The following is a 27,094-nucleotide window of genomic DNA, read 5'->3' on the forward strand; positions in this document are numbered from 1 at the left end:
AAACACAATTATCATCCCACAACAAACACGGAAACTACTTTATTGCGGCAGAAGAGATAATATTTTTAGCTTTTATTAAGACATAAATAGACCGTTAATGACATTTTTTGTGCATTCCATTCTAATTTTTCTATATCACTAGTGGATTATACGTAGTATACGGAAGTGAACTTGAAGAAGATACGTCTTATCCAGCATCGTTGTCATGCTGCACGACCATCACCAAGTAAAATGATTCAGTTCAGCTCTTCCAACTTACTGAAGTTTAGGCATTTGACGACGATGGGTCCACTTCGGGGCCGGGCTATTAAAGTAATTAATGTGTTTCTTTTACGAAACTAGACTCGCATGCACCAGTTTAATGAGACTTTCTTCGCCTTTCATTTTCTCCCTCGGTCTTCTCCATATAAGTGAAAGTCTAGCAGAAAACTGTACCGAATCCGGATTAGTTATTAGATCCACTACTTATTACTTCCAGCCAAATGCTACATATCTACAATTTGTCTGGCCAGATGCACTATGGTCATAAGTATGTAGTGACATTTAATTTATAGCTGTCTGCCACGTATAATGTTGAGAAGGGAGGGAATATTTTGAGACGGAATGCATTATGACATTATTGTTGTGTAACTCTTGTCGTCATAAAATGCAAGCTTTATGTCCTGCGTTCCCATTCGTTATTATTGCATAATTAGATATACAGCACCGCACAACAAATAGCAAACCTCAGAGCAAATACTTTCACCAAGGGAAAGAGAAAGCTGATAAATAATTGAATTATTTCCTCCTATTTATAAATGGGACATGTTATTTATTGCGAATAGCATGATCTCATTCACTTAAGCGTGGTGTTTATCTGAATTTGTGGGATTCGCAATTTTCGAGAAAAGCTATAGAATCACAATAAGATTCGGTCGGATTGTTGCTGTGCTGCAAACTCTTTCCCCATTTGTTTAGGAAGAAGAGGGACATGTTGTGTAATTGATTTTCTTGCAATGTCACAGACGAAAGCGGCCTTAATGTATGATGCCGTGGAGTTGATTGCGAGAGGGCTTCATGCTCTGGACACCAGCCAGTTTCAGCAGCAGAGGATCGACTTGAAATCACTTAATTGTAAAAAAGAGACCACGTGGGGACCCACGGTGCTGGAGGCCATTCGAAAAGTGAGTTTCGTAACGCACAGCTTGAAAAGTATTCTGAGAGAGAATAAGCCATAAAATATTTTATATTTCGAATACGCGAGAGAGAAAGAAAATTGGGTGGTCATGTTATATTCACATTTTCTCACTCACTCACTTTCTCTTTAATAGACAATGTTCGAGGGGGTTACAGGGATTGTGGAGATTGACCCCACTACCGGATTTAGAAATCAAGTACAATTCGACGTGATGGAACTTACGCATAAGGTGATTTCTCTTTTATGACGGATTTCTCAAACCCAATCTGCACCAACTTATTATTGGTTCGGGTCCAATAAAAAAATGTGCTTGGATAGAAATTGAGCATATGAAGGCAAGGCTGAGGAGTATTTTTAAGACTTTTTTTATAAAAAAAATGGTCAGGATTTGAGAACTTTCTTCTTACCTTTGCCAGGTATCATATGTTCTATTTCGAAGCATATTTTTGCTATATATATCCGATTGGTTTATTAGTTTGGTCAGGTCCCGTTCTCATTTTATGAACGTTCAATCTTTCTCCATTTGCCCATGAGGGTTAATTTCTTGTCACCCATACATATACGAAGGTGCGCCTGCCATGATAATGCTGCTGAGGCCAGGATAAAGTCCACAGTTTAAAAGAAAGTCAGACGAAACCCGCTTCTTAACCGATCACGGAGTAGCAAAGTCTTTAGTTGAATATGCTCGAAACACATTAGTCAGCATTAACTAAGCAGTCGATACTTTCTCCAAATTCAGCTCTTTTCGTATACCGTGATTTCCGATCCTTTCACCCGTCGCAGTCAAGCAGCAGCATCAGTGTCCTCATTTTGAACAATAAACAAACTAATCCTCTACAAGTTTCGACTTTTGGTTGAGCTGAAAAAGATCAATTTATTACGCTTCTAATTCTTTCTAGTTAGTCGGTTGACTGGTGAGAATTCAGAAATTCAAGCGAAATCAGTGATTTACTAACAACTATTTTCTCATTGACCAAAATTTAGACTGGTTTGGCGAAAATCGGAATGTGGGACTCTCGCCGACAAGGTGACAGACTCACTTGGACACGAACAGCTGAAGAAACGCTGAGAAAGCAAGAGGAGGATTTAAAGGACAAAACTTTTATCGTGGTGACGAGACTGGTAATATTATGGTTGTCCTCAAATTGGTAAACTTGTCCTCATTCAAACCAGAACCACAGAGTAGTTCTGTTGATTTTTTCCACTCCACTCTAACTAGCGGACTACTTATGTAGTTCTGTGGATATTTATACTGTCAACTCTCGAGAACTTTCTCTGAGGAGAAGTTATGTACTATCAACTCACGGATCTCGATGCCCTTTGGATATGTTATAGTGTACCATGAATGAATAAGAACCCCGAAGTAGTTTAATGCCATGATCTCATTTGCGCCTTCCACACCCAATAAAAGGTGCTAAAAATCGGAGAAAGTAGCGCTTTCACTCATTAAAATCTACCCTAAAAATCCAATTTTACTCGGATTTTGAAATTCCGTGTACCTTTGTACTCCCAGTTAGTTGTTTTCTTATATCCAACATCAAACTCAACTTTTTGAAATTTTTAGTATTTTTAAAATTTAAATTGTCGTAGGTAATAAACAACGCAAATATTGCTCCCAAATAATCATAAAAAAAGTTGAGTTTGATAATGGATATAAGAAAACAACTATCTGTGCGTATAATGGTGTACGGATTTTCAAAATTCGAGTAAAATTGGGGTTTAGTCGTGGACTTGAATAAGTGAAAGCACTACTTTTTCCGCTTTTTTGCACATTTGAGTGAATGTGGCGAGCTCTAATGTGGCCATAGCATCAAACTACTTGGGTTTTTTTGTTCATTCATGTGACACTATAACATATCCAAATGGCATCGAGATCCACGAGTTGACAGTACATAACCTCTCCTCCTAAGATTTCAGACAAATAAACGTTGTTAAAGTCACATTTTTGTTGCGCATATAGGGCGATCCATATGCAATGTATGACGCAAAAACGGGAAACTATTCGGGATTCGTAGTCGACTTGGTGAGCGAGTTGGCTAAGGAGATGCACTTTAAATTTATAGTGAAGGAAGTCAGTGATGGAGGTTATGGTGGGTTGTAATCTATTTACTACAAAATTATTACGGTTCACACTTCCTTCCTGACGTGTAATTAGGTGGTTTGGATCGCAAAACGGGACTGTGGAATGGAATGATTGGCGACATTCTTTCTGGGGTAGGACATGTAGCTTTCACTCGATAAATACTTGGTCTACAGGAAAAATGCATTTATTCCTGTCAAGGAAATTGATATTGGGAAGACTTTGGGTGCTGCATCTTTTTGCAGTAAATAGACAAAGTTGTCCTCCTCGTCGCTGAATAAATCGTGCCATGAAAGGCCCTCGATAGCGTTTTCCTTGACAGGAGATTTGTCCAACCAAAATTTGTTCAATGACAGAAACGATTTATTTTTCTCTACTAACTGACCAAGACGAGTATTTATGTATTGTTCACAGAGAGGGGACCTCGCAGTTGCTGATTTGACCATAAGTCCGGGCGGGCCGTTCATAAATTACGTAACGCAAAAATCGCGATTTTTGCGTTACGTAATTTCTGGACGGCCTCCTATAAATCCTACACACATTTATATACATATAAAACGTGTTATGGCTGTGTATAACACGTTTTGCTTTCTTTAGACCACGATCGTGAAGCTGCCGTCGATTTCACAAGTGAGTATTATATAGTCGTCCTTGATTAAATTAGGTTTCCCTTTCCTCAATTTTTTTCCTATTTCTATTTTCCCCGATTTATTCTATCACACTTTACGCATAACGATTTGTATGCTTGACGCGCATTCGTTTGTGCGTGGGGTTCGGTTGTGTGGACAGGAAACTTTAGAATTAGTTAGAATTGGGAAGAGAAAGTTGTTGGAGAAAGTGATGGGCTTGTATTGCATGGCCCATTGGGATTCGATTGACAAGCAGGGACGCACTCCGATTCTGAGATTTTGATGGATTTTTATTATGAATTGTGCAGTGCCTTTTATGAATCTTGGGATCAGTATTTTGTACAAAAAGCCGAAAAAGGAACCTCCAGGTAAATAGTAATTCATTTATTTATGTAAGTAGACAATAGTAATTACATATAGATATATAAATACTGCATAATGGTCCAATTAGAAAACATATCATATAGTACATTTGAATATATAGAAAATGTACAATTACAACAATTTTACGAAATCAATACAAACACGGTCAATACAAATAAGATTTAAAAAATAATCTCCGGTTTCCCGTCTATGATGAGCAATGGTTGCACGTTGACGTTGAGTTTCAACCCGGTACGCATGGCGAATACCATGTCCAGCAATTCAGGATATTTGACGCTGTTACAGTGTTGGTCAATCTGCTCAATAATGGGACGAATGTGATGACCATATTTCTTCAACTTGATTATAGTGGAGAGGCTTCCTAAATATTCAGCCTGGAGAGCGGTCTTTTCCATCTCATCCGTGTCATCCAAAATTTCTTGAAACAATGGGACAATCGTGTGTTCCAACCCCGTCAGAGCCGTCTTCTTATTAGTTCGGTGCGCGATGCTCCCAAATCCTGTCATATAGTACGTTGTTGTTGATTTTGCGCCGTCGTAAATTCCTCCTTCTTCATCATGCCCTTGGTAGCTGTAAGGCAGGGTTTTGACAATTTTGTCTTGTGGTGGGAAATAGTGGGTCGGTCGGAAGTCGTACTCGGGAGGCAGTGGAGAAGTGGAGAACTTCAACCCATTCTTTTCGACGAATTGGAGCACCTCGTCCCAAAACTGAGAATCCGCCCCCAAAAAATGAATGACTTTTATCTGTAGAAATACTTGGTCCGCCAGTTCTGCACAGGCCGAATTATGGAAATGGACCAAAAGTGACGTCCCGACCTAAACAATTACAAATTATTCACATAACAATAACGACATGTATTGATAGAAAATTAAGCGAGTTTATAAATAATGATTTGACTTACACTAATTACACTATAATGTCGTGTTGCTTGTGTGGTTTTCATTGGGAGGGACTGGTCAATCTCGAACCAAAACGGGACCATATTCTCCCACGTATCCGGATACTCATCTTTCATCACCTTCACTCTGTCGGTCATGTACCTGTCCAAAGTATGATTCGAAACACGTGTCCACGGGTTCCTCACGTACTCGTTGATGTCCTCCTCCGTGTAAGTGGTCATCTTGAGAGCTGGGCGGAATACTACGATGTTAGGATTGGTGTAATTTTTCACATCTCGGAGTAACATGACCTCCTCAGTCTTCTCGGAGTGTGGTCTGCAATATCCAATGACTTTATCCTGAAGCACATAATGACAGATTTAAGTAATTATCTACATAACATTATTACAAACACAAGTTAGTTAATTTACTTTTGACATGGACCAGCAAGATTTAACGGTACAGATTTTTTGGCAAGCTCCCTCTCCTTTTTTATTGCTCCACGTGAACTCTTGCCCTTCAACCTTTACTTTGAAGTAGACATTGGTGCCTTTGAACCACCTCACCATTACGTCCTGACCGTTGTGCTGAATCCTAGTCACCGTTCCGTCGCTCCGTTGCAAACTGCAGACGAGCTTTGATGGATCGTCTCCTATCTCTGTCATCATGGCGAGAAATTGAGGTGATGAGTCCATGTTCATATAAGTTTCACCCGGCTGCTCGCCCCAACGAAGATGAGCTTTAAAAGCTTTGAAAATGGACATTGCCACGCCCTCCGGCCTCCCAGACCACAGTTCTTCACGTTCTGTTTAAAAATATAACATGTCGAGAAAATCAGTTGTATGTACATAATTAGTACATGAATAATAATAATACTGGAGGGGAAATGATAAATAGAGAAATGTATCAAATCAATTCATAAATGGTATAAATGTGATAGTAACAAAATAAATACATTTTTCTTACCTACTAAATCCAGCTGAACTGGGTCATCACCGTGTAGAACGGTCACTTGGAACGCGAGTCCTTGGGGATCCTCACTTTGAAGTGCTAATGGGACTTTGAATTCTAGCGACCGACCCTTGTATTGTAGCAAAACGTGACTTTTATTTGGTGCAGTGGTCGTGGGTTTGCATTTCTTGGTCGGAACAGCCTTCTCGCTCGCTGTCCCCTCTATTTTTCTGCCTTTCCCGGACATGACGACAGAGTAAAAATATCGAAATCACTAGACAATTGATCCTTCGAACTGAGAATGACTGACCTCTTCGACTGCCAGAAATGAAGTGGTTGTCGAATAGAGAAGGAATCTAATATTTAGTTTCTAAGGCGTCCCCACGCCACGCTCACATCAGGTGATATTGAGTAAAATGTCCAGAAATAGATTTCTTATCACTAAATAACTTTAGACGCGTCCTTCGTTCCTTTTTCGCGTCACAATATTTCCACAATGCAGAATATTGTTAATAGAAATTAAAAAGTGCTTTTTATCTAAAACCTGCAGAACTCTTCTCGTTTCTTCAGCCATTTTCTCCCGATATCTGGATTTACATGGTTTGTCACAAAATACACTCATATCATGTCTCACCTACGTTAAAATTTTCTCTATCTCCATAAACCTAGGCTACAGCATTTCTCGGAGTATCGCTCATTCTCTTTGTTTTAGCCAGGTAATAAATAACGTCAAAATTGAATTAAAGATAACCAGAGCACCAAAAACCTCACACTTGCCACTGTTTCTGCCAAAATGATCAACACAAAAAATTAAGGTTATTTCTTCTCCACAAAAGTCTATTTTTAGGGAACTCGTTGTGTTAAAAAAATAAAACAAAGTGAGCTTTCGTAGCGAAAAAATGCTTAATAAATAATATTATTTTTTTGATTACTTCTTGAGCTTTCTGTCGTAGATGACATTTAAGTAGAACTGTTTCAGCTGTGTGACATATTTTATATTTTCCTTCATTCGTTCGTTAGTACTGTATTTTGTTAACGTCGTGTCCCGTAAGTAAGTATGTAAATAAGTACCAAAATAACTTTCTCTTTTAGCAGTATTACCGCACACAAAATAATCCTGTTAGCGTCTGTCTTGTCGTTTAGGTTAACATTTTTTTCGTTTAGCTATATTTTCACTTGTACGTAAAGGTTTTCGCCGATGGAGTGGTCTGAACCACCCCCTTGCAGTCCAGAATATGGAGAAATTCTCGAAAATCAGTTCAATTTGGTTAACTCGCTCTGGTTCTCACTCGGCTCCTTGATGCAACAAGGTTGCGACTTTTTGCCAAAGTAAGATCATCAGTTGGACAAAAAATCAACAAATTCGTCTCGATTTTTGTTACATACTTATCATCATCATTATTATTATTACATCTGATTTCCGTTATTTACACAAATGGTTGTTTTGTGTGTGCTTGCACTTTTAATAAAATAACACCAGTGATGAACCAGTTCCCTTTTTTACCCAGGATTTTTGTACCCCAGCCAGAAAAACGACTATGTATGTCCATTTAACCTGTTGTTGAAAAATGATGGCAGAAGCATCTTGGCATGAAAAATGAAAAATAATGTGAATGCGTCAATTAATTGACTTGAATCCTGTGTTATTTTTCTGCATTTTGAAATTGTGCCTCTCTTCCTGTTCCGTGTGTAGGATGACACCGTACGAATGGGTAATTTTTACAATTAATTCATGAAATGACCCACCCATTAAAAGATAAGTGGGTCATTGTCCTTACATTCTCAAGGTCTCATCCCATCCCTGCATAAAAGACCCAGACGAACTCGAAAACAACTTGACATTGACAAACAGTTTGTGGTTCAGGTTCGACCATAGTTTTAAATTTATTTTGATTACAATTTACAAAATAAAAATAAAAATACGATTCGTTTTCTTCATGGAAATTCTAAATTATGATCGAACTTGTACATAGTATCGGATCCCTCATGCAACAGGGTAATGTCACTCACATTAAGCTAATCAATCAAAAAATTAAATGATTTAAAATTTCTACTTCAATTTATTTAAAGGAAGCGATATAGCCCCTCGGTACGTTAATAAAATAGATACCCAGAAAATCTATTTATTCCTATTTTCTACTGATTTGCTCGTAGTAAAAGTATCAGATCGGTAGTAGTGGTAGGAACAAATTAGTCAAACCGTAACATAGCCTTGCTTGAAAGTAACTGCATTATTATTCCCTATTTGCTAACCATAATTAAAATTAGTAGCGTGGTGTTGTGAATACATGGAACATATGTATGCACCGTTTTTTGACCCTGGATGATTTTTATTTTTTTTATTTGTAGCGCTTTTTAAAAATAATTTATTAAGAAACAAAAATGTCGACAAGTTGAAATGTAAATTAATATTCTTTACTTGGTGATGAAGGGCGATGTCAACGAGATCCGTTGCAGGTATGTCGAACCCCATAACCCACACGCAAATGAGAAACGCTTCTTAAATTACTCGATAATCTTCATATCCATCAAAATGCTTGACTTGGCAGGAATGTGGTGGTTCTTTACGTTGATCATGATCTCATCCTACACTGCCAACGTATGCTCAAGATATTTGTTATACATGCATTAATAAATCCTGTAAGTCTATTTATTGTCTCGTATTTAATTTACTCGTCAGTTGGCCGCCTTCTTGACAATGGAAGGTTTTGAGGAAGGAATCACGGATGTTGCGAGGTTAGGAAGCATTCAATTCATGGATTTTAAATAAATAATTTTCACAGTTTGCACAACTTTCAGTGATAAATTTCCTTACATTCATGTTACGTATTTTTATTTCAATAGTTTACCAACGCAGAGTAAAGTAAAATATGGATGCCTTGAAACGGGAACGACGGCGAAATTTTTTCGGGTAACTCTAATAAAATAAACATATTAAATAACCTTCACTCACACATTCCAGTTACTTGAACTAGTTATCTAAAGTTGTTTACTTTGGATACATTTTTAATAGAAAAACATGCATAATATTTACTTAAAGAGCGAATATTTATAACGTAAATTTGACTTGCACATTCATCACGATAAAAATAACCTGGACACGAAAAATGGACAGCATAGTCTTTGCTGAAACTAAATACTACAATGGCCGAGGAAGGGGTGCTATCATGTAACCTTATTTGTGCCAGCTAGCCTAACCCATAGCGGGATTTTGAGAAAGATAGGGTTGAAAACATGGCTGAAATACTTTAAATTCATGTTCTCCTTTCACCTGTCAAGATGAAGATAGATACAAAGTCTTTCTCATGACAAATAATTAATGGTTGCGAAACGAAAGTGGGGTTGATGCCAACATTTCGTATGTAATACACCTCTCTCTCTCTCCTTTTAGATCTTCATATTCCGAGACATAAGAATAGTATTTACTAGTGGGCCATTTTATTTTCCTTATTTACATAGTACTACAGAATTTTGAGGCTGGTTGGCTCGTACGTCAATTTGATTTAGGCCTAAAAAACAGGACAGATACTTTTTAACTCAACTTATTGTGCCCGGAATTAATACGCAGTTAGAACTTGTTTTCAGTTCCTGTATCACATTCGTGTGTTGTTGTGTTTGCCAAAGAATTTTAATTGGAGCGAGCGTCGCTTCAGAGACATTTGGAACAAAGGGAATTGTTATATGTTGTGTTACTCTTTGCGAAATAATATAAAAAATGTGTATCTCAAATGCATAGGAGTCATCATTTCCGCTATACAAGGAAATTTGGAACAGCATGGCCAACATGAAACCTTCACCTTTTGAGAATAAAAATTCTGACGGGATCAAACGTGTCAATCAGTCGGCAGGAACTTATGCATTTTTCATGGAATCCGTTAGTATTGAGTATCACACTCAGCGAGAGTGGTAAAATGTTTGCATGATAAAAATGCTTATATAAGATCCCTACTTATCTACGTCTAAATATTTTTTAGTTCATTGACTCAACTTGGTGGGTTGCTTGATTCAAAGGGATATGGCATCGCTCTAAAGAAAAGTAACTTTCACTTGGTTTAATTGTCGTCCCTAATAAAAAATTGATTTTAATACATATATCTCATAATTGTAGACTCGAAATATCGAGAAGCCTTCAACAGCAAGGTGGGTGTTTAAATCGTAGGTTATCACACGATTTACCTTAAATACTTGATAAAATTCTAGGTTTTGGAGTTTGCGGAGAAAGGTTTACTTCAACAGTTGAAGCATCGTTGGTGGGTGGAATATGGGGGTGGACAATGTCCGGTACGTATTTACGACTCATCAATAACGACATACCTACGTTAATAATTAACCCATAATTAAATATCCAGTCCGTCACGGTGTCAAGTAGCGGTGCAAAGCCGTTGACCATGGCGAATGTGGGTGGTGTCTTTGTCGTCCTGCTGGGTGGTTGTGTATGTGCAACGTTAATGGCAGTGATAGAATTTCTCTGGAAATCTAGAAAGCTCGGGAGAAATGAGGATGTGAGTTGTTGCAATTTTATATATTTTTTGAAATTTTGTGTGAAAATTAACCGAGTGTGAGTAAACAATATTGCATCTACTTACAAAAATATTTATAGAAACCGAAACCACGTCGAAAAATTCCTAGACAAAGGACGGTGGTAACAATTAACGAAAATGAGATTTTCTCGCGTTAAAGTAAACCATTGACGTCAACTAATCACTAAAAAAGTTATGCAAGTATTACGATGCATATTATATGTTACCGTGTGTGTACCATGCAGGAAAATAAGTTTGACGAGATGGTGAAAGAACTCCGATTCGCATTACAGTGCCAAGGGGACAAAAAACCTGTAAGTGTACATAAAATGTTGTAGAAAAATGTCATATTATCATTTTTACTATGCACGTTTTATGATTATTCACCAGGTAAAAAAGAGCAAACCACCCACGCAAAATCCCAGTCTGGCCGGAAGCACCCCATATTTGCCGTTCGCGAAAAAAGATCCGTCCGAATAGTTCTTATTATTATTAAACCGACAAAAAATTATCGTTTAAACGTCAAACTGTATTTTTACCCTTATTTCTTTTGTCACAAATGCCTTATTACAATATTTATAACTAATTAGTGGAACTTTAGCAAAAGAGGTAAAGTTATTATATCGAGTGCCTTAATAACTAATTGATAAATAGTCGTAATAAATAAATAAATACTATTCTCACAATGTGTATTATCTTGTAATTAAACAACGGTTGGGTGACAAATAAATTTATAATAGGTTAATAAAGTATGAGAAGCAATAAAATGTAAACACAACCGTCACACGGACAAGGAATGCAAAAGAACATGTAATTTTATACGTAAGAAAGTTGAGACACTTTTGTAAAGCAGGTGATTGAGATGGCTGGATGTAAAGTTGCATCCAATAAATAAACCGAAAGACACATGAGACTTGTTTGGCTTCCTAGTAATTTTTGATTTGTGCGATTAAGCGACGATATCAGTCTTGGTAATGGAACATTAAATAATTCATTTGGACCACCACACATAACGTTTCGCGACGAATTTATGTCCCCGTACTTTGAGAAATTTAACTATAAAAAAGTTATAACCATGAAAAAGTTAAGGATGAAAAAACCAACAGAACAGTGACAAGTTTGCTAAAAGATTAAAATCCATGTGGCACTGTGCCTCACTCCTTGGTTGAAGTGAAACCCTCCACAAAACAAGAGCAATAAAGAACATTATTATTGCACGCTGTTCTCCGTCGTCGTGCTCACTTTTTGTCTCACTCGGCATTTCTAAAATTAGAGCAAACATCTCAAATCTTGGCCAAATGAACCCTTTGAATAAGAGATCGAAAGAGAAGGTTTGGCGGATTGAACTATACACACATTGGCAAAACCGTGCTGCTTCATGTTTTAAATATTTTTCACTTCTTGTGTGAACGAGGAAATGTCGCGTTAGTTAGTGAGGTTTGATGCTTTGGTTGTGTCAGTGATTCTACGAGTTGCAAACAAAACAGCAGTGCATAATATATTTGCATACTTGTTGTCCATTGAAATGTGAAAACTTTGCAATTTTGTGGAGTTTGGAGGAGGAGGAAAATGTCAAAGTATTGGAGAGGGGATGACTTTCACCGGAAGTGGTCCAGCTTAAGCTGGCTTGTACTCACTTTGTATCTTTTAGACATACAACATGTCACTGTGCGAGGTCAATATTCATACCAAAAACCTGTCGTGCCTTATGAAAACAGTGGACTTCCGGATGTCATTCGCGTTGGTAAATAAGTAATTACTTTGTGTTAGGATTATGATTTCTACGGCTTAAACGATCATTCAGGCTAAATTATTAACTTGTAATAAATTAAAACTAACTTGTTGAACTCTTTTAAGGTGGGCTTTTCGATGAAGGTGACACCGTGGATGAAACTGCGTTTAAACACGCGGTGGATAGGGTCACATTTGACGCGACAATTTTACCCCGTCGTAGATTAAGTCCTCAAATTGAGAGAATTACGCCCGGAGATTCCTTTCATGCGGCGGAGAAAGGTTGTATTTATTTCGTTATTAAAAAATAGTAACAATTTATCAAGAAGTATTATTTGTATGCAGCATGCGACATGATGAGTGGTGGTATTGCGGCAATATTTGGTCCCCAAAGTGCAGAAGGAGCGAGTCACATTCAATCAATTTGCGACGCCTTTGAGCTTCCGCATATTGAGACGAAATGGGACTACAAAATTCGAAAGGAGAATTATCTGATTAATTTGGCACCACATCCGGCTACAATTAGCAGGGTAAGCGAATACTTGTTTGAAACTATGTAAGGTCAATTATACAATTATTTGTTGGATTTTAGGCGATCAATGATCTTGTAGAGTCGTACGGCTGGGTTGAATATGTCATCTTGTACGAAAATAATGAAAGCTTATTCAGACTTCAAGATCTCATTAAAGCAACACAACCTCCGGCACGAAAAGCCTCATTGAGACAACTTTCTCCCGATGATGATTTTAGGTACGGAAATAATACCGATACATTTTCTTGATACGTATTTCATCGATATGTATATGTTACAGGGGGCTGTTGAAGGACATTTTACGAGCTACACAGTACCGCAAAATAGTCATTGATTGCAGTACTGTAAAATTAGCTGAATTTTTTAAACAGGCTCAGCAAGTTGGACTGATGAATTATCAGTTTAGCTACATTGTTACGACTTTGGTAAGTATACTACTAGCAAACTTTGTGTAAAGAAAACACAACAATCATTCCGTTTCATAGGATCTGCACACGCTAAATCTAGAAGATTACCAACATGGCGACAGTAAGAAAATTTGATAACTCAAAATTTGTTTCTTAATTTCATGATAATTAATCAAAATGAATTTACATGCTTTAAATTCTCATTTTTGTTCAGTTAACATAACTGCATTCAGAATGTTGGATCCCGATAAGCCTGAAGTTCAGTCTGTTGTGAGGCAGTGGAATAATTTGTTAAATACTCAGGGATCTCGAGGTCAAGCGTACAACCAGCAATCTCCGTATTACTACGGATCAAAAGACCAGGCTCGCCAACTAAGAAAACCAATGGCCAATCCCGTTATTGAGGACAACTTTCAAATGATGAAGGTAAAAATTATAATTAATTACTCTGATTTTTTAAAGATTATGGTCATATTTTACCTATTAGACCGAAACAGCTCTTGTCTATGACGCTGTTCATCTCTTCAGCAAAGCATTACATGTTCTTGACAGCAGTCAACGAATTGGTATGAAAAACAATTTCTCTTATTGGCTTATTTATGTGGCATAACTGACTCATTCACTATTTACAAATGATTTTGTCACCTCGGACAAAGCTAAACTTTAATTAATTGATTTTAAATTAGTATTTTTGGCACCGAAGTCTATCTATTTTTCACAAAATCAGTGTCAGGCTTGACATGCATTACTTTTTGTAAAACTTTTAAAACTTGTGTAGGAATATGAATATGCTTCTTATTTGCATGTACTTAAATATTCGTCCAGATATTCGCCCCTTAACCTGCGAATCTACGGACACTTGGCAGCATGGCTACTCAATAATCAATTACATGAAAATGGTGCAACTTCAAGGGTTGACAGGACTTATCCAATTTGATACAAGTGGTTACCGTTCAGACATCCAATTAGACGTGATTCAAGTTGCCAACGAGGTAGCTCATTTTCTTAATTGATTTAAAATAATAGAAAAATGTACTAATGATTTGGAATACCTTATTTTTAGGGACTTATAAAAATTGGAATCTGGGATTCAAAATTTGTCTCCCGAGAAAAGTTTAGCTGGTCACGGCCTGAAGTTGAAGAAATAGTTGTAGAAAACGAGTCCATGGACTTGAGAAACAGGACTTTGGTCATTTCAACACTCAAAGTACGTATGCACTTCATAGCCTAAATAAATCGCACCTCCTTTAACTCATTTTATCAGTATTTTACTCTCTTGACCTCTAGAATGACCCCTTCTGCATGTTCAAGTTATCAAAAGTCCCCCTTAGAGGGAACGATCAGTATGAAGGATACTCGGTCGATTTAGCGCAAAAGCTTTCAGAAATTCTTGGATTCAAGTACAAAATTCACATCGTTTCTGACGGAAAATATGGAAGTCATGTTGGTAACGGCGTCTGGAACGGTATGATAAAAGAAATTTTGGATGGAACTGCTGACTTAGCCATAGCAGACCTCACTATCAACAATGCGAGGTTCTTGCTCTATTTAACTACTAAATTAAATTTACTGAACAAAATTAATAAAAGACATAAATTTTCCTTATACAAATCCTTACACAAAAATACATTTGGATGTTTTCAGAGAGACTGCGGTAAGCAATACATTTTAAACGTGCAAATACGTATGTATAGTATAGGTTTTTGACATTTTTATCTTTCAGGTTGACTTCTCGATGCCGTATATGGTGATTAATTATTTAAAATATGCTTTCCAAGTAATAAAGCGATCGATAGACACATGCATTATTATCTTGCAGAATCTCGGAATTTCAATTTTACACACGAAACCTATGGCGAAACCACCCAGTTTATTTTCATTCTTGTCGCCTTTTTCGATCGACGTCTGGATTTACATGTACGTACATACATGCGAACAGAACGATTGGATTAAAATTTATCAAATAATTAATGAGTTGGCATTTTACAGGTGTTTTGCATTCTTTGGAGTTTCTATCATTATGTTCATAATTGCTCGGTAAGAAAAATGTTTTAGTTCGTATTGTATACAATTTGTGCTTATGTATATCGTTACCATAAATCATTTAGACTTTCTCCTTATGAATGGGACTGTCCGCGTGAGAATTTATTTTATTTTATTTTACAAGTTTGCATACATCATCTATTGAGATTTTGTTCTTGATGATAGCAATTTAATTTATTAGATCCCTGTATTGAGGACCCAGATGAGCTTGAGAATCAATTTACTTTACTCAATAGTTTTTGGTAATTTTTGTGTTTCTGTAAAAGCTGTTTGTAACCCTCAGTAAAAATAAAACTTGCAAATGCATATGAAGGTTCACTATTGGAAGTTTGATGCAGCAAGGGTCAGACGTAGCTCCAAAGTAATTTTATTTAATTTGAGAGAAAATACGTATGCTTGGTTTTTATGCGTTGTTTTAACCACCATTTTAAATTATTTAACGATATACATTTGTATGTAACAGAAACAAGACTACCTCACTTAACAAATACATTTAACTAAATTACATAGCATTTAAAATAACCAAGCCCTTTTCAAACCTAACAGAATAACACCCTACGAGTGGGTCCTTACTGACCATTGTTGCAATAACAAGAAAGTGAATGACATCATGTACATTAATGACCTCTCCCTCTTCAACGCCTTGTGGGTCATTATGGGTGGATTGTTTCGACAAAAACCTAACATTTATGCAAAGTAATAACTTAATTAATAAAGAGTATATATAAAATTACTAATTAGTTTTTTGCTAAAATACTTACTTAAATACTTAAAATACTTAATACGAGATTCATCAAATAATATTTTTCTTTCAAGAGCGACAAGCACCAGAATGATTGCAGGTTCGTGGGTACAATATAACACTCGCACTATGTTGGTAATTACATTAGTAATTAAATTATAGGAATTTGGTGGTTCTTCACTCTCATCATGGTTAGTTCCTACACAGCTAATCTCGCCAGCTTTCTAATTGTGCAAGATTTAGAAGATACAATTAAAAGTCTTGACGATCTCCCCAAGCAAAATAAGGTTCATGAATTCTTAATAAATGAAAAATTCATGTAAAATGACTCCAAATATTGTAGGTAAAATACGGATGTGTGGGTGGAGGATCTACCGCAGCGTTTTTCAAGGTGGGGTTGCGGCATTGTTAACGTTTGTCCAAACTTTATCTGCTTTCACAGCTTATTGACTTATGCTTTTATAGAATTCTGAGTTTACTACACAAAAACAAATTGCGGAAAATATGGACAAATTTAATACATTCGTGAATAGCAATTTTGAGGGTGTAGAGAGAGTCAAGAATAGTAAAGGAAAGTACGCATTCTTTGTCGAAAACACGGTTTTGGAATACATAACGGAAAGGAATTGTGAGCTAACACAAGTTGGAGGAATGCTCGACAGGTTACAAATTCATTTGAATTACTCACTTTTCCAATTTGAATACTAATTGTCTGCCAAGTAAACAATTTGATTTTAAAATTTTACAGTAAGGGATATGGGGTAGCGTTGCCAAAAAGTAAACTAAATCCAGATTAAAAAATTAAAGTAAGACTACTAAATTCATAATTGATGTATATGTAGATTCGAAATATCGTCAAGCGTTCAACTCTGCAATTTTACAACTTCAAGAAAAAGGGTAATCCAATTTTTTTTATAATTAATCGCCATATATTTCCAGTTAAAAATAAATCTTGGAAATGCAATTTCCTTCTTAGAACACTTGATGATTTAAAACGGAAATGGTGGAAGGAAGAACGAAAAGGGGCGCAGTGTGTGGTAAGTCAAACTGTCAAATTTCTGTACCTTTCTAATTGCTGATTTATGTATTTTTTATGAAGGTTGGAGGATCAAGCGAGTCAAATCCCTTAGCGTTGGACAATGTGGGTGGCGTCTTCGTCGTCCTTGTCGGAGGTTGCATTTTTGCCGTGGTGGTGTGCATTTTCGAATTTTTCATCAAAACAAGGCAGACTGCAAAGTCGAGTGGGGTAATGTTTTGTCATTTAATTTAAACCGTTTACGAATTAATTTTATCGATTTAATTAATTGCTTAATTTCAGCAATAAGTTGATTTATGTTTTTATGACTGTTATGAGTTCATACCATATTTCTTTTCCTACTTATTAAAGGGCAATGTTAAAGAGGCTTTGTCAAGCGAGCTTAAGTTTGCACTCGCGTTTTCGGGTGACAGTAAACCGGTATATATACTTTCTCTTATTTCCTTGTGTTGAGTGACAACCAATTTTGCAATATGAAACTGCAAAATCAACAAATAATGTCTTATTATTGGTTGATTTAGGTCTTGCGGAAGAAGGACTCAATATCTAGTCAGGCAGAAAATGAAACCGCAATGGGTAGCCAGTACTTGGATCTTGGTTTGGACTCATACGGTACCCAATTCTTACATAAGTGCAATTAATCAAACGTTTGAATCCATTATTTATGACCACTAATTTTTGTTATCCAGGGTTCCCCAAACCCGTAAATCGTCAAAATGGTGGCGTTCCTCCCGACGGATTCACTTGATTTTCAGTGGAAGATGACATTTTACAACCCCCCATCCACATCCTTACTAGGCGACCTAAATTGAGACGGTCAAATCGAGACCGTTTTCTTACCTTAGAAAATGCAAACGATTGTCAAAACCATTGTCCAAGACATAGTAAAACGGGTAAATTTATTCCTCCAGATAAACCAAAACGTCACGTCCGCTTAAGTGAAGATGTTCAAGTGGTTGAATTTGTCGCAGATGAATTATGAAACTAAAAATGTTAAATATTTGTTTGTATGTAATGTCGACATTTAAGAAAATATTAGTGATATTTGACAAAATCTTGTAGAATACTTAGAAAATATTTGTTCATTAATTATTACCTTGCTGCCAGATTACGAAAGCATATTAAAACAGCATATAAATTATACTAGAGTTGTGTAGGGCTACCTTTACGACACACATACTTTTGTCACAATCTTTTATAGCATAATAAAAACTTGTGGAGTAAAATTTTGACTACGCACATGTTTAAACGTATGACGCAATACAACAGAGTTTATTATTATACATACAAAAAAAATCAATGGAATTATTGAAAATTAACTTCCCACAATTGAAGCAACATTTTTAACGACTGTACAAAATGTCTCTTCTTTTTTCTCTCTTTGAAAATAATGTCTAATGTTTTTAGCTCAATTCCCAACAATCCGTTTGGCTCATTTTTTAACAAGACTTCAACCTGCCGAACAAGGGATGGGTTATCATGCAGCTTAAATATGTTGGGGACTGTAACGCCTTGGAAAGTTTCCAACAAGAGGGCTTGAGCAGTTTCGGCTGCTACTTGTGGGCTGGAATTTAACACAAATAACTTGCCAATCTGCCTTCCCCAGAGGGGAAGTATGCTCGGAAGTTGAGACAATATTGACGCCTGGAATTTCTGTTGTTGGTTGTATTCGGTGAGTCGTCTTTTAACAGCTTCAAATCCGGCTGGAGTAATTAAACATGCAATTTATAATTAGAAGATTAACTTAATTGAAATAAATTGTTAACCAATTGTTACCAGCATCATAGACGAAAACTTGATATATTGCATTTCCAGCTAAATATGAGTGAACCTTTCAACATAAAAGATAGTAAATAAGGTTACAGGTAGAAAATATCGTCTTGATTGAATGAGATTATTTATGTAAATATGTTCGTCTCACATAATGCGTCCCAACTGTATTAGAAAAGTTGTACATGGACTTTTCCCCTTCATTCCCATAATTTAGCACATCATTCATCACACCTTGATTGACCGTGATATTTGCAAGCGGGGTAGCCTTTCCAGAGTTTCTAACCTATTTTTATTTTATTATTATATACTATGGTTAAAATGAGAAAATAGTTCAAATAATTAAAATTTCTCACTAGAAAGACCCTGACCAACATGTAGCGATAATCTCCCACCACGAAATTTGGGTCTACAAGCAAGAAGCCAAAGTTTTTCATCCTTTATCTGCTCAATCCATGCAACTCGTTTATTATTTGATGCAAATGACATACCAATTCCAAAATACTTTGACAGACTGGGCGTCCTCCACCCACCAGAAAATGCTTGCCACGGCTTATCGAGACCTTGGATATAAAATCTTCGAAAATAGGCTTGCACCAGTTGTCCCATGTCTTCACAGAGGTCAATATGAAACTCATTATGAATTGGCAGTGTGGAATCAATCGCGCTGAAACGTCTCTCCTCAATTTGGATTGTCGACTCAAGAAATATATTACGAACGGGTTCGAGAAACACCCAAGATTGAGAATCATTTCTTGGAACAACTCTCATGCTGAAAAATATAAATTGTTATCAGTAATAAACGACACGCCATTCTTAAGGCTACCTTATTTACTCACCTCAAACTAAGGTATCCATATCTTGGGAAGAGATGGACGATTGCTCCAACCGGTACACGGTTATGGATCGCATTTATCATCGGGGCGGATGGGGCTCCTGACACCAAAACTATTCCCGAAGAACACAAATAGTTCAGGACCAAAGCTAAGGTCAGTATCAACTTTCTGTTTGGGAAAACCCACACGACCTTCTTCTGACTTGTGACATTGGACAAAGACGAATTGTTATGACGGACACTTTTATGGACGACATCGCAGACTGACGATTGACGATGACGTCCTAAATTGTACCACTTTATTTCTGCCTCCAGCCCAGACTTGGAAGAGGGCAAGTTATTATCAAGCATTTTCTAAATAGTGGTGGTGGAGGGCTGGTGCCAGACATTGGTATTGAAAATGAAAGAATTTCCATTGTGCTAAATTATTCTTCATGGACTGGAATGCTTTGAATAATTGCATTGAGGTGCTGTTTTAATATAATTAAGCTGCAATGCCAACGTCATAAAATTACAATGCGTGCCAAATATTACTTCACTTCCGTGTACTATCCTCTGTTAGGGTATGCCGTTCATTGTTTTGTGTCACACACAATGTTACTGTTTAATTAAATTATTAAATAAATATAAAAAAAGTTTATCGCGGTGTTCTTCTCAGAAAGAAAGAAAAACATGACCTTGTTGATAATTATTATTGAATTGAAATGAGGGAGGACAATAATTAAAAATATTTAATATTTACGTATTACAATTCATAAAAGGGTGTGGGTGTGAACAAATCAAGTATTATTTATTATTTAATTATGATGACGCCCATGACTAATAATCACAATAAACTAAAACTCTTCAATTAAATAGGTTAAAATTTATTTTTGGAAATAAATATAGAAATTTTAAGCACATTTATAATACGAACACAAATTGACAATTCTTATCGCAACATGCTGCCAAAACCCGAATTATTACCTCCTCCTCGCCCGAATAGTACGTTCGCCAAATGCAAAAGTCGTTGATGACCACTAGGAAAAAACAAATTTAAGGAATGCTCAGCTCATGCTCAATTATTCATGCATAAGTAAATTATCTGAATTATCCGAATACCTGTCAGTCCAAATTCTACGACTTGGTCCGTCTTCAAGAATTTGCATTGCTTTCCGAACGGTGAGAGCGTCGCCGTCGAACGTTTCATCGTCATCTTCTACTTTGGAGTTATCATAGTTCGCTTTTGGTCTAGCCATGTTCAACAGTTCAGCCTCAAAAACCTGGAAAATTAATTATAATCATTACTTCTTGATGAATCAACACCAAATTCACTATTTTTCGAATTTTTTTAAAGCTCAGCTTATACCTTATCATCTTTTGCTAGAGTTTCGATAGTAAGTTCTGCCCAACTTTCGTCTCTCCACAGTTTTAAAACAGCCCGTGAATGAAGATGGACGTGGAGACGGCCCATCGCATCCGACATCCTAAAATCCTTAGCACATAGTTATCTTAATTGATTATATTTTCTTCAATAGCATACTGAATTTACTAAATTAATTTCGAGTTGATACCTGATTTTCTTTAAATTAGAAAGTACTTAGTTGATCAGTTGATGAGTTCAGCTGGGTCGTGGACCACGACTCGTGATTAGGTTGATGACTTTCAGATTCTATGTGTGACAATAACAAAAGAGGTGCAAAAGATTAGTTTAGTCCCTCCCACACTTTATCTACTCGGCAACAATGAAGGTTACAGTGATCTTGACCCGCTGAAACGAAAGCGACCCAAAACCGACGAAAAAAATATTTGTAAATTTACTAGATTGCTGCAGTTTGTTGGCACACCTGGCTGAAATAAATATTAACCAATGCAAGATTTTTGGTCACCAGCTTCAAGTCACATTCAAGTAAATAAATACTTGAAAATGACGTCAAAATATTACAGATTACCATAAGTAATCTGTCAAATTTTCTTACTCATTTACTATGCATCATCAATATATGTATAGTTTTGAACTTTCTCAAATTGTGAATTAGTTTAATCAATGAATTAACTAATGCATGCAAATTGTATGACGACTAAATACACACACATGCATACATAACATAATCTATTCAATCTATTCCATTTTGTGGTATTATTCTATTTGCAATTATGAAATGGGTGATAAGGTACTTTCTTGCCTTTAAAGATAAAGCATTAACATGTATTTATATAATCATTAGTGACGATTCATCACTACTTCACCAAATAAACAGAACAGATAATTTATGTAATTTTGATTGTGATAACAATTCCAAGAGTTTAATGATTTTTTCTTCAACTAATTTCCGACTGAGCATTTGCATATTCTTTCTTCTTCTTCTTGGTGCTGAATTATAAGAAGGCGGAGGGTGTCTCAGACAGAATCGTTCACCCATGACGAGAGCATTATTATTTCGAACGGATGAAATGAATCGAGAAAAAAACCAAGTAAGCAAATATTTGACACGCTGTGGTTTTCCACTAATCCCAAAATAATGTAGGTATTAGAAGATGCATTTGTTTATAGGTAGTTGAGGAAGATGAAACATCTTATCGTTCATTCTTGTTGTGCAGTAATTCAGAAAAATTCACGATTTTTACCATTTTCAGAAAACCCCCATTCAGAGATCAATACTGGTAAAAGTGTGAGTGTATTTTAGTCACAGAGGGGATGAAAGGTAATTCATTATTCACTCATTTATTATGCATGTATGTAGCTCAAAAGAAAGTGAGTGAATACATTGTTACAATTATAAAATGGGTTCTCGAAGCAATTGGACGAATAAATAAGATTCAATGAGAACAACTAACTAATCTCACTCGAAATAGTGGTGGTACATTACCATGCGTATGCACAAGCAAGGATTTCTTTTCTTTACAAACACTTACAATTTGCAGTTTTTCACACTAATCCTGATCTGCAAGCTGAGCTTTGATTTAGTTTTAATTAAGCCCTAGATTAAACCACATGCAGATTTATAGTACCACAGTCATGCCAGTCGTCAGCGATGGCGTCCAAAAGCAGCACATCCACTTTATTCTCTACATACAAGTCATCTAAAATACACAGAAATTACTCCAGAAACGGTGCCAATTCCAGCAGATACATTGTCGGCTCGGTGGGAAAATCTTGCGGAAAACATATCAATTTTGGTGGTGAGAGTGGAAGTAATAGTAGTTCGGGTAGTAGAAATTGTGGTACTTTGCATCAAAATGTGGCGATTGCGACACAAGTCTTAAATCCAAGTGCGATTGGGGGATCATTAAAAAATCGGAGATTTGTCGAACATTTTGGTCGCAAAGAGGACGATGAGATCAGTTTTCTGAACAGGAGAAGCCGGGCAGTTTGCAGTAAACTTTGTTATTATGGAATATCAATTGGAGTGACGATGGTCATGATTACAGGTTAGAAATTATTCCGAATGTTCATGTTTTATATGATATGCGGTAGTACAATTATGCATACACTCTTTAGGACTAATCGTGGCCGTCGGTTACATGCAGTCCGAAAAGCAAAAGGTTTCCACCCGTCCAGTTAAACTCGCCCAAGGACAAGATTATCACTCCTCCACGACCCATCTCCCCCTCGTAATTCTGCACGGAACCACGACCACGGTCAAACCCATCAAACGAGTTTCTTTCGATCCGGACAATGAACTAGAAGAAGATGGTGAAAATGATGACATGATGGATGAAATCAGCGTTACAGACTTTATCCAAACGCGTCCACCCCAACCTCGTAGTAATCATCATCAAGCAGGAATTTTTAATTTTAAAGTGTCAACAACAAATCAACACCGTCACAATATTCATGATGCGAACGATGACGAAAACAACATTCCGGACGACAACAAATCTAAATTTGGTGGAAATTCACAGTTTTCAAATCATAATCATGATGATGAAAATGATGAAAGTGACCATGATGATGAGACCAAGTCCCCGGAAGAAGAGGATTACGATTACGGACGAGGAATAGATAATCAGAATCAGCATTCAGTTCGAGGGGATGACAAGGGCCGACAATTCTCAGAAGTGAGAGTCAAGCCCCCTTCAGGATTTAAGTTTGACGGGATATCCTTTGAATTTCCAATCTATCGAACCAATACCACTACTACTGAGAAGAGCAGTACTTCTACCGTTCTACCGGATGTGGACGGTGATGATGATGATGAGGAATTGCACCCAAATGACGACTTGAGTGAAATTGAGACTGAAAGCGCAAGTAGTAGTTCTGCATCAGTGAAGGATTTGTCTCCCACAACGCAACCTACAACAACGCCGTTGGGAGCTCAGGAGGATGAGACAAAAGGATTAGAAACGAGTATTAAGCACTCTAATTCCAATTCTGGTACTAATTTCACTTCTCTAATTGACTCCCAAGAAAATAATCTGCATAAAGAGGTTTTGTCTTCGGATTTGGATGATGAAGAAATTGAAAATTACGCCAACGCAAACATTCAACAAGACGCTAATTCTTCGGGCTCATTGTTTTCTCAACAACTAAACCCTTCTAACTCAGCCAAGTCTGACAGCTCTAATTCTAATAGTAACGCAAAGAATGGGGATGATCAAATAATTGTAAAAGCCAGCAGTGGTGGATTCAAGACAAAGAAGACCCAATATGACAAAAACTATCATGACGATTTCAACATTGGAGAAGCAACAACCGCAGTGGCAACGTTACAAACTGATATTTTTGATAATGCCGAAGAGTTTCAAGCCAGTGCGTCCGAGGACAGTGAGATTGATGTCGAGTCTGGTGATGCAGGTGGCCGTTTAGTAAATGACGAGGAGGAGGAGGAAAGAAACAATACGCCGTCAGATCGCGTCACTACAACTAGACGCCCAAAACCTAATAATAAAAATTATGACAATGGGAACAATAAAAACAATAATGAGGAACGTTACAAGGACACTGCAGCAACCCCCCAAAAATCAAATAAGGGCCAACGACGAGGAAAAATTGTGCGACCGAGCCCGTCTCAGCCTCCATATCATCAAGAGGTCGATTATGATGACGGTGATGAACCACCCCCACCCCCAAAAAATAATGCCCGGACAAATAATAAGGGTGGTGGTGGTGCTGGTGGCAAAAAACTTTCACTGAAGCAGAAAAAATTTCGTGGAAAAGTCAAGGGTACTAAAGATAAAGACCAGTCGACAGGACAGCAAAACATTCAGCTTGAACATATTGCAATAAGTTCAGGAGAATCACTACCAATTGCTAATTTGGATTACAAAGTAGATTTTAGCAGATTCATCCCCACAACTCCGGCGCCTTCTTTTTCTCTTACGACTGACAATCCTTCACAGGATTCCGACAACATTGAATACCAACCTCCAACCATCTCACACTCTGTAAATCCATATCCAGACTTTCGATTTGCACCTCCTCCTCCAGAACGTCACAAACCATTCGACTTGGACGAATATCTTCAGAAACATGCCCACAAAAAAGTTGTAGACACTTCAGATGACGCTACTACTCAATCCCCATCTCCTCCTGCTCCCACAATTAATTTGGACTTGTCCTCCCTGGCCAACTTTCAACAATCCTTCTCCAATGTGGCTGACCCCACTGCGGCCTCGAATCCTTATGCCTCATTTGGAGGAATAAGTGGTGCTGGTGGTTCTGTGTCCCCCTCCTTCAGCGATACTCCGCCATCACCGCTGGCATTTACGCAAGATAATCAATTCAGTAAAAGAACATTATATAATTTGGATTCTTATCCCAGTTCAAATACAAACGAGTTTGCTCATCTTCTAGGCCCGCAAGTACCAACGACCAATTTTGGAGCGGCTTCCCCCACGGGCGCCACGCTAAATATTTTCCAATCTCAACCTAGCTACAATTTTGATGGAGGAAATTCTGGGGGAGGAGGAGGAGGAACTTATCAACCATCAGCCGCACCCAATTTTAATTTCCCAACCTTCAACGCCTTGTCATCATCGGCATCATCAAATGCGCAACATGGATTTCATGTTGACGCCAATGGGGCCTTTTCCCTAATCACTCCGTCAAATTTACCATACCCCAACATTCCCACTGGTCAAGTGACGAGCGACAATAGTAACAACCTGGCCAGCAACAATTTCCAAAATGCCTACTCATTCACTAACAATGAACCTGCGTCGTCCTCCAAGAATTTGATTCTAACGACAGGGACGGGTCAAATACCGGTACAAATACATTATAAAATACATAATTTTCGTATTAATATTCACAATGTCTAACAATGACAATTAATATTTCTTGTAGACGTACAACACCATTACACAAGGAATTCATTTATTGTCACTGCTTTCTGGAAGAAATTCTGGTGGAGGTGGAGGATACCAAAATTCTAATGATCAACTTTCCAGTGGATCTTCAAACTATGAAAATATTGCAGAAATGTATCCCGGATCTCAACCTCTGGTCCAAATTCCAGGATTGTCTGGTGGTGGTGCATCCGGAAATTTCGACAATTTTCAATCAAGCTATCCAAGTTATACTCAAGATTTCTTTCCTCAAAAAAATTTCAAAGGTTTCGATCAGTCTGGGGATCAAGACCCGTCAGCCTCAAATCCAATAGCATCATTCAGCCAAAACATAATTATGAAAGCTGCAGATCTGGATTTTGGGATGAACAATGTGAAGGCCATCCATCAGATGACTCAAATGTCACCTCCCACGACAAAGTCTTCGATATCGGAATTTCAACTAGTTGGACTAACAACCACGCCGTCACCTCCACCAAAATCGTTTGCCCTCAGCATTGTCCCCAAATCAACTAGCAGTACTCGGAAGAGCAAACATAAGGCAAAGGTCTCAACAACAACAACGCCTCAATCGATGGATTCTTCCGAATTGGAGCAATCTGTTCCGAAATCCAGAAAACGGCTAATGACGCCCGAACCTGATTTAGACGTTGCAGAATCAGGGATTCACGTTTTTGCGACCGATGCCCCCAGTAAGAGGAGGTTCAGTGCAGTAACTAATACTGCATTCGGGCGACCTGGGAAAGGGACAAGCTATAGGGGATTAAAGTCAGGATTTTACAGTTGAAGATATAAAATAGTTGACTTATTATTTGCAATTTTAGGATAATTTATGACATTTTTTCCTTCTACATTTATATAATCTTCTTCATAGCATCTGACAGTTAAAAAGTTGCCAGTTCTATAAATGATACACCGATTTGCATGGAATAAATCTATATGTTATTCTTTTTAATATAACTGATACACGTTTATAAGTTGCTCTCGCTGTTATAATTTAGGAAAAGATTAATAAATTACAAAAAAAATATTTACCAAAAATTGTCATTTCATAAGAAAATTGTATTCTCATACTCATAACATTTAAGGTTGCAGTCGTTTATTATGTT

At 37.1% G+C, this 27,094-nt stretch overlaps 5 protein-coding genes across 15 annotated transcripts in view; 3 read left to right on the top strand and 2 right to left on the bottom strand.

Moving 5' to 3' along the window:
- Positions 1–11,532, top strand: part of LOC110859723 (glutamate receptor ionotropic, kainate 2) — a 28,527-nt gene extending 16,995 nt beyond the window's left edge. The window contains exons 9-33 of one of the 4 annotated variants that reach the window (XM_022108692.2): positions 1,005–1,163; positions 1,311–1,406; positions 2,162–2,299; positions 3,138–3,267; positions 3,333–3,391; positions 3,672–3,705; positions 3,855–3,887; positions 4,195–4,254; positions 6,650–6,699; positions 6,769–6,815; positions 7,793–7,811; positions 7,887–7,963; positions 8,073–8,095; positions 8,170–8,188; positions 8,531–8,556; positions 8,649–8,698; positions 8,780–8,835; positions 8,944–9,010; positions 9,836–10,005; positions 10,074–10,135; positions 10,208–10,239; positions 10,300–10,380; positions 10,449–10,601; positions 10,865–10,933; positions 11,010–11,532. In XM_022108692.2, the coding sequence (XP_021964384.2) occupies positions 1,005–1,163; positions 1,311–1,406; positions 2,162–2,299; positions 3,138–3,267; positions 3,333–3,391; positions 3,672–3,705; positions 3,855–3,887; positions 4,195–4,254; positions 6,650–6,699; positions 6,769–6,815; positions 7,793–7,811; positions 7,887–7,963; positions 8,073–8,095; positions 8,170–8,188; positions 8,531–8,556; positions 8,649–8,698; positions 8,780–8,835; positions 8,944–9,010; positions 9,836–10,005; positions 10,074–10,135; positions 10,208–10,239; positions 10,300–10,380; positions 10,449–10,601; positions 10,865–10,933; positions 11,010–11,099 (1,800 nt within the window). In that variant the 3' untranslated portion in view covers positions 11,100–11,532. Of the gene's footprint in view, positions 1–1,004; positions 1,164–1,310; positions 1,407–2,161; positions 2,300–3,137; positions 3,268–3,332; positions 3,392–3,671; positions 3,706–3,854; positions 3,888–4,194; positions 4,255–6,649; positions 6,700–6,768; positions 6,816–7,287; positions 7,429–7,792; positions 7,812–7,886; positions 7,964–8,072; positions 8,096–8,169; positions 8,189–8,530; positions 8,557–8,648; positions 8,699–8,779; positions 8,836–8,943; positions 9,011–9,835; positions 10,006–10,073; positions 10,136–10,207; positions 10,240–10,299; positions 10,381–10,448; positions 10,602–10,699; positions 10,780–10,864; positions 10,934–11,009 lie in introns of those variants that run through there. The other 3 variants (XR_004837160.1, XM_022108691.2, XM_035859898.1) reach the window with 3 other exon arrangements.
- Positions 11,533–12,012: 480 nt separating this feature from the next.
- On the top strand, positions 12,013–18,363 carry LOC110859722 (glutamate receptor ionotropic, kainate 2). Of its 2 annotated transcripts, XM_022108690.2 has the most exons (29): positions 12,015–12,363; positions 12,477–12,632; positions 12,696–12,880; positions 12,943–13,100; positions 13,163–13,307; positions 13,368–13,410; positions 13,504–13,715; positions 13,777–13,855; positions 14,115–14,281; positions 14,353–14,496; positions 14,577–14,824; positions 14,934–14,943; positions 15,013–15,036; positions 15,109–15,206; positions 15,279–15,326; positions 15,398–15,426; positions 15,514–15,574; positions 15,646–15,693; positions 16,149–16,174; positions 16,237–16,361; positions 16,418–16,465; positions 16,540–16,736; positions 16,823–16,851; positions 16,917–16,971; positions 17,051–17,111; positions 17,174–17,320; positions 17,462–17,530; positions 17,632–17,722; positions 17,800–18,363. In XM_022108690.2, exons 1-29 carry the CDS (start codon positions 12,189–12,191, stop codon positions 17,856–17,858), a joined length of 2,937 nt encoding a protein of 978 aa, XP_021964382.1. In that variant the 5' UTR covers positions 12,015–12,188; the 3' UTR covers positions 17,859–18,363. The 2 variants fall into 2 exon arrangements, with proteins under 2 accessions (XP_021964381.1, XP_021964382.1); XM_022108689.2 differs by lacking the exons at positions 15,398–15,426; positions 15,514–15,574; positions 15,646–15,693 and adding an exon at positions 15,879–16,028 and having other exon boundaries at positions 12,013–12,363.
- Positions 18,364–18,415: 52 nt separating this feature from the next.
- LOC118438939 (torso-like protein) lies at positions 18,416–20,074 on the bottom strand. Its single transcript, XM_035859879.1, has 6 exons — positions 19,720–20,074; positions 19,372–19,652; positions 19,237–19,289; positions 19,032–19,166; positions 18,887–18,941; positions 18,416–18,813 (listed from the first exon to the last, which is right to left on the bottom strand). The coding sequence occupies exons 1-6, from the start codon at positions 20,064–20,066 to the stop codon at positions 18,416–18,418; spliced, it is 1,269 nt and encodes a 422-aa protein (XP_035715772.1). The 5' UTR covers positions 20,067–20,074.
- Positions 20,075–20,560: 486 nt separating this feature from the next.
- On the bottom strand, positions 20,561–21,676 carry LOC110859875. Of its 6 annotated transcripts, none has more exons than XM_035859900.1 (5): positions 21,542–21,676; positions 21,269–21,366; positions 21,064–21,181; positions 20,817–20,977; positions 20,561–20,734 (listed from the first exon to the last, which is right to left on the bottom strand). In XM_035859900.1, the coding sequence occupies exons 3-5, from the start codon at positions 21,178–21,180 to the stop codon at positions 20,647–20,649; spliced, it is 366 nt and encodes a 121-aa protein (XP_035715793.1). In that variant the 5' UTR covers position 21,181; positions 21,269–21,366; positions 21,542–21,676; the 3' UTR covers positions 20,561–20,646. The 6 variants fall into 6 exon arrangements, with proteins under 6 accessions (XP_035715793.1, XP_035715792.1, XP_021964589.1 ...); XM_035859899.1 differs by having other exon boundaries at positions 21,516–21,673; XM_022108897.2 differs by having other exon boundaries at positions 21,064–21,189; positions 21,542–21,672.
- Positions 21,677–22,653: 977 nt separating this feature from the next.
- On the top strand, positions 22,654–27,026 carry LOC110859970 (zinc-regulated protein 8). 2 transcript variants are annotated; one of them, XM_022109011.2, is made up of 4 exons: positions 22,654–23,126; positions 23,197–25,422; positions 25,492–25,904; positions 25,984–27,026. In XM_022109011.2, exons 1-4 carry the CDS (start codon positions 22,730–22,732, stop codon positions 26,770–26,772), a joined length of 3,825 nt encoding a protein of 1,274 aa, XP_021964703.1. In that variant the 5' UTR covers positions 22,654–22,729; the 3' UTR covers positions 26,773–27,026. The 2 variants fall into 2 exon arrangements, with proteins under 2 accessions (XP_021964703.1, XP_035715790.1); XM_035859897.1 differs by having other exon boundaries at positions 23,197–25,904.
- The last annotated feature ends 68 nt before the right edge of the window (positions 27,027–27,094 follow it).

The sequence above is a fragment of the Folsomia candida genome, unplaced genomic scaffold (genome assembly GCF_002217175.1).
Source record: "Folsomia candida strain VU population unplaced genomic scaffold, ASM221717v1 Fcan01_Sc028, whole genome shotgun sequence".
Classification (NCBI taxonomy): domain Eukaryota; kingdom Metazoa; phylum Arthropoda; class Collembola; order Entomobryomorpha; family Isotomidae; genus Folsomia; species Folsomia candida.